This window comes from Capsicum annuum, chromosome 7 (genome assembly GCF_002878395.1).
Source record: "Capsicum annuum cultivar UCD-10X-F1 chromosome 7, UCD10Xv1.1, whole genome shotgun sequence".
Classification (NCBI taxonomy): domain Eukaryota; kingdom Viridiplantae; phylum Streptophyta; class Magnoliopsida; order Solanales; family Solanaceae; genus Capsicum; species Capsicum annuum.
Window position 1 is genome coordinate 7,771,733 of NC_061117.1, and position 6,127 is coordinate 7,777,859.

The 6,127-nt window shown below is 37.2% G+C and overlaps 1 protein-coding gene across 1 annotated transcript; it reads left to right on the forward strand.

Moving 5' to 3' along the window:
* Positions 1-635: 635 nt before the first annotated feature.
* Positions 636-5,715, forward strand: LOC107877684 (peptidyl-prolyl cis-trans isomerase CYP28, chloroplastic). Its single transcript, XM_016724375.2, has 2 exons — positions 636-1,474; positions 5,362-5,715. Exons 1-2 carry the CDS (start codon positions 799-801, stop codon positions 5,568-5,570), a joined length of 885 nt encoding a protein of 294 aa, XP_016579861.1. The 5' UTR covers positions 636-798; the 3' UTR covers positions 5,571-5,715.
* The last annotated feature ends 412 nt before the right edge of the window (positions 5,716-6,127 follow it).

Below are 6,127 nucleotides of genomic sequence, written 5' to 3' on the forward strand. Positions count from 1 at the left end.
TAAGAATAAGGAGAACAGAGTACTAATATTTAAGAATAAGGAGTTGCGACCTAGAAGTCCTTCTTCATTAACATGTGTCTTTATTCACAACATTTTCGTTATTTCAATGTATTTTTAAAAAGTTATATCGATGCATAAAACTTAAACTTTTTCAATATTTGTGTAAACTTTTGTAAGAGTGAATTTTGTAAGTATATTTCTCGATCTTTTTATATCTTTACCGTTCCTTTTTAATTGTGATAATTATTAAAAATAATTGATCAAAAATACTTGTTATTTTTTGAAAAATTAAGAGTTAATCATAATCATGCAAAAAGTATAACCACTCATATGTAAATTTATCAACTACAAATGTTTCACTCTTCTAACTCCGCATTCTCTAGCTCGCTTTGAAGGAGTCTTGAAGTACCTACTAAAGTAGCTATATGTGATCAGAAGTAGTTATATGTGATCAAAAGGTCATGGTTCAAGTTTTGAAAATAGTCTCTGATAAAAATGTAAAATAAAGTTGTATACAATAGACTCTTATAGTCGATCCTTTGCTCGGATCTTACACATAGTAAAAGATTTAATGCATCGAGCTCTCCTTTCTTAAAAAAAAAGGCCAATTTGGCGGCTGAAGCTTTTCTCTGCATTTCTGCATAGTCTTATCTTGCATTTGAGGAGAGGTTGTTGATCGTAGTACTCTTACCAAAATATCAAAAAGTAGTCCCCACCTATACTCTCTTTGTGTGGCTTGCACTCTCCACGTAAATCAAATTAATCTTATCTTCTCCACCACCATGCACCCTCGTCATTATGGGCTGCTCCTCCACCCTCCTCCCTACTCCTCCTCATCTCCACCGCCATCACCCCACCCCCTCCCTCTCTCCACCCCACTTCAACCGCCGCTCTCTCCTCTTCCTCTCTACCACCCTCACACTCCCCACCACCCTCTCCATCGCCGCGCCATCTTCACCAGACACCACCATCACAGACCGTGTCTTCTTAGACTTCAGCATTTGTCCGAATTACTTCACAAACAGAAATCTTGGTGATGATCTCTCAAGCTGCTCAGATATCGAACCTATAGGCCGAGTTATCCTCGGCCTTTATGGTAACATAGTTCCAATCACTGTATCAAATTTCAAAGCCATGTGTAATGGATCATCAGGATCAACATACAAAGGTACATTGGTGCAGAAGATTTTCCCAGGACAGTTTTTTATGGCAGGAAGACAAGGGAGGAGAGATAAAGGAGAAGTGAAACCACCAATGAAGTTAGTTAGGAATGTTGAGACAGTTGAATCTAAAGCATTTGTATTGGGACATTCTAGAAGTGGAGTTGTTTCTTTGAATTTATCTGAGAATGATGATGATGATGATTTAAAGATGAATCCTGAGTATCATAATGTGGAGTTTTTGATTACTACTGGACCTGGTCCTTGTCCTCAGCTTGATAACAAGAATATTGTTTTTGGAACTGTTCTTGAAGGTTAGTTACCCTGAATCTAAAAATCTTATATAATTTAGTTTAGTTTAATAAGGATGCCTTGGCATAATTGGTAAAGTTGTTGTCATGGTCACGGGTTCAAGTCGTGAAAATAGTCTCTTGTAGAAATATAGGGTAAGGTTGTGCACAATAGACCTTTGTGGTCGAACCCTTTTCTAGACCTCACTAATAGTAGGAGCTTTAGTTTATCGGGCTGTACACTGACGGGCAAGGGTCTGTAGGAAACACTCTCTCTACCTCTGAGGTAGGGGTAAGGGCATTGTATACTCTACCCTTCCCAGATCCACTTTGGGGAACTATACTGCGTATGTTGTTGTTGTACAATGACATGTACATGATTTTTTACTCCTGTTGCTTCAATTTGTTTGTCGGGTTTTGACTTGGCACAGGGTTTAAGAAAGTAAAGAAAACTTTGAAATATCTTTATCTTCATGTGAAATGTTAGAATTGGAGAGTTGCCAAAAAAGAAAAGAGATATTTTTTTCTTAAACGGACTAAAAAAAATGCAAGACAAACAAATTGAAATGTAGGGAGTATCTATTAGTCTATTTTAATATGTTGTAGAAGGTCGTATGCTTTATATTTGAGTTAATTATCTGGATTGTTATGGACAAGCACTATAGTTATTTTTAGGTGACCTAGCTGTATTGCATAGAAGTTAAATACTTCAGTTAATCCCACTATTGTTCTCCACCTTATATAATGCAATAAATGAATGTTTACATATTAGTCTATTTTAACCTGGTTTAGAAGGTAGCATGCCTTATTCTAGAGTTAAATAATCTCAATTTTTATGGAAAATTAATGTGGTTATCTTTTAGGTGACCCGATAGTGTGAAAAATCTTTACACTGCGAGAAGTTAGACTCAAATTTTTTTCATTGTATCTTTTGGCTAAATGATTAAATGTTTCAATTCTAATTGTTTAATCAGTAGTAGTAGTAATAACAGTAATAATAGATGCCTTAAGGTAGCTTGGAGAAAGATCATCTGCAACGATGGTGACGGACTCAAGAAAGATGATAGTACCTGCCGTTTGTGTGGGGGAGCAGAGGAGTCTGTGGAGCGCCTGTTCGTCCGGTGCTCCTTTCTGAAAACAGTACGGCAATCTCTATTGGTTAGGAAGGGAAGTAATAGAACAGCGTAGAACTGGACAGATGAAATAGCATGGACAGTGCTCATGCCAATGGTGGAAACTTTACTGCCCAAATCTACCGCACCACGCCTTTGGCTTGGCGTGTATATTTTGTGGGGCAGAAGCGGAATAATAGCTTACACCTAATGTGGTTGCCAGAGTGATTATTGAACAAGTAGTAGTTCGAGGAAGACTCCAGATGAAGTTGGCTGCTAAACTAGCTGAATTAGACTTCTATCCTAGCTAGTAGTATTATGACATCGAGGTTCTGGCAGTTACTTGTGGTTTCTTAGCTTTTGCTGAGCTTGGGACTATGTCCAAGATCAGTTCTTTTTCTCTATTTAGTGCTGCACAGTGACATTTTGGTTAATAAAAGTTCGGTCCAATATGGTCTTAAGGGCTCACCCGAGAGGAAAATTTGTTTAGAAGGTTTATGGCCCAGCCCTTCCTCGAACCCCATGCATAGCAAGAGCTTAGTGCACCGGGCTGCCCTTTTATATAGAGGTTTGGGCAAAGGCTGTCCTCCAGGTTAACAATAAAGTAAACTATTGACCTAAACAAGTGGTTTGAAATAGGCAACAGAAAAGGCATAATGTGTTCTTAGTTTATGTGATATGATTTCTCTCCATAAGACCATAATAAAAGCATCTGCAGTTCAAAGCGCTTATAGATTAAGCTCTCTTCTTTTATTGATAGTAAATCCTATTGGATCAAACTTCTATTAACCACCTAACACGATACACCAGATATGTAAACTTGAAACTGATTCAAGCAGATAGGGTCAAATGATGACCATAGATTTCAGTGAATGGCATGTCAGTAAAATCTGCTTTTGCTGTTAGCTACTAGCAAAGTTAAGAAGTAAAGGTGCTTTAGACACAAAAAGGGAGTCAACGACAACAAGAACATACCCGGTGTGTTCCTACAAAGTGGGTTCTGGGAAAGGTAAAGTGTACGCAGTCCATACCACTACCTCAGATGAAGTGGAGAAGTTGTTTTCAGGACAAATAATAGTATAACAAACATGAAAACATAGTAAAAACAAACAACAGAATGAAATAACACACCACTAGATAATAAAATAAACAAGACACCCACAGAGTTATAAACTATCTATCCGGAAATGAAGAAATGCAGAAAAAGAGAGAATGTGGTGAAAATTGAAGTAGGGAAGGGTAGTGGAGAGTAACATAAAGAAGGGAAGATGAGTGGAAGGGGTGTGTGTGTGGAGATGATGGAAGAGGAGGGTTGTTGTAAATCGATATGTATACATCTCTAGCGCATTTATTTTTGATGCATCAATAGAGTAATGAAGTAACCTTCTATGATCAGTTAAACTAAACTAATAGTACCTTTGTGTCAGTGTGTAATATAAGTATAATGTGATTCATGCTTATATGGGGTGGGATGTGTACATAATGTCTTTCTTTGGTCACTGATGACAGCGCTGCATTAGTTGCTGATTGACTTGCTGAAGATCAACACAATATATCATCTATCGCCAATTATATGGCGGACTTTTAGTGAATTGAGAATGATTGTAAGAGAAGTTGAAGTTAACCTCGACTATTCAAGTCTCCTGCACAATTTAGCTTGCAGAAAGATACTGGTGAGTGTTTAGGCTTGTGTGATATGATCCAAGCCTAAATATTGTGTGCAATTAGGACTTATTAGGTAAATGTTGTTTCAAGTGTAACATTAAATTGCTGCTTGATATGGATGTATTAGGTAAAGAAATTGAAGGAACAAACATGATGCATAAGAATAAGTTCAAGGGAAAAGAAATCGAGATGGTTCTTTCCCGATAGTTGAGGCAAACGGAACTTTTACAGTCAGTTTGAAAACTCTAGATAATACTAACACCGACTAAGAAGACTTTACCTACAGGCTACCTATGTTGTTCGGACTCTTCAAAAACGTCATTGGGTATGTATCGGATCCTTCAAAAGTAGTGCATTTTTTGAAAGATCTGACACAGGTGCGGCCACATTTTTGGAGAGTCCGAGCAACTTAGCAGGCTACAGCGTAGAACTAAATGAGCTGAGTGGTTATGGCCTGGTGATGTTAGAAGTTGTTCGTGTACCATCTTAATTAGTCAATTTGCCTATCTGTTCCTTCGCCATGTTCTGTTGTAGTGCAGTAGATATCGCTGTGGAAGATGCATAATTGTCTGTCGTAAATAGGGATCAAGTCTTTCTCTCTATTATTTGGTCAACCCTGGTGTAGAGAAAAGTAGGACGAGAAACTATGCACATTCTTAATGAAAAAAGACTAACGTAGAAAGTAGAGTCGTTTGAACATGCTATGATGTGGGCTTAATTGACACCAAACTATGCTTCCAACTTATTTCCACAAGGTCTTCAATGAGCGAAACAAGATGAGAGAGTCGGCCTAGTGGAAGGACCTTTCGCCCTCAAGAATGGGGGTTACGAGGATGGGATTCTACATAAAAAAATAAATCTAACGAAGACCTTCCACGATGGTACAAGAAGACTCTATGCTGCAGAAGGGACAGACAAAAGAAAACAAGAATGATTAGTTCCTAGCTGCTGGTGCACAACAATTTTGGCTAAAGATATATGTTTAGCAAAATCAATGCATTACTAAAAGTGACATGCCACTACTTTGTGTACTATTACAACTTTCTGCATAGTTACTAACATGAAACCTACATGCTGAAACAATATCGATCTATTCACGTCAAAATCTCATCCTTTTCTTGGAATGTACTGCAGGTTTGGATATTGTGACAACTATAGCAGCCATTCCCACTTATACACCATCCAAAAATATTCGACAATATAATGATTTCGCTGAGTTTATTGGAGATGGAAGAGCCAAAAATGCTCGTGCAATCTGGAATAAGCCACTCAAAACTGTTTATATCAGTGATTGTGGAGAACTCAAAGTAGCAAAGCCTACACTTTCTCCTAGCCTACCTTGATATGTTGAACATTTAGTTCAGGTTACTCATATCATTTTCATACACACATTTTTACCATGACTTGTAAAGTGTTCTCTTTTCTGCATGTTACATTGAGAGATCAAAAGGATTTACATAATGCAGAACTTTTAAGTTGAGAAGTCCATATATGTTCAGGTTAATTTTGGTATTAAAAATAGAAAGGAGGACAAAAGGCTTTAGTTTGAATGCAACTATGTTTATAGTGTTTTTGCAAAAACTATGTTTATTTGTGGTGTTTTTTTTGCAGAAACTGAGTTTGAAAGCTTTAGAAATTTGCAAAAACACCACAAAAATGGAATAAGGTAGTTCAGTACACTAAAGCCTCCATTATTGAATTCGAGAACGAACCGAACTACAAGGATCTATTATAAGCGACCTTAGTCTTCATTTTTGCAAGAGGCCTTTTCCACTAACCAAGAATAAAAAATCAAATTCTTATTTTTGATAAAACTCAACCAGTGACACCTAAAAGTATTAGTGGGACATGTTCAATTATAATGATGAACTTCTTTCTTGTACGCAAACACAATTTCTTG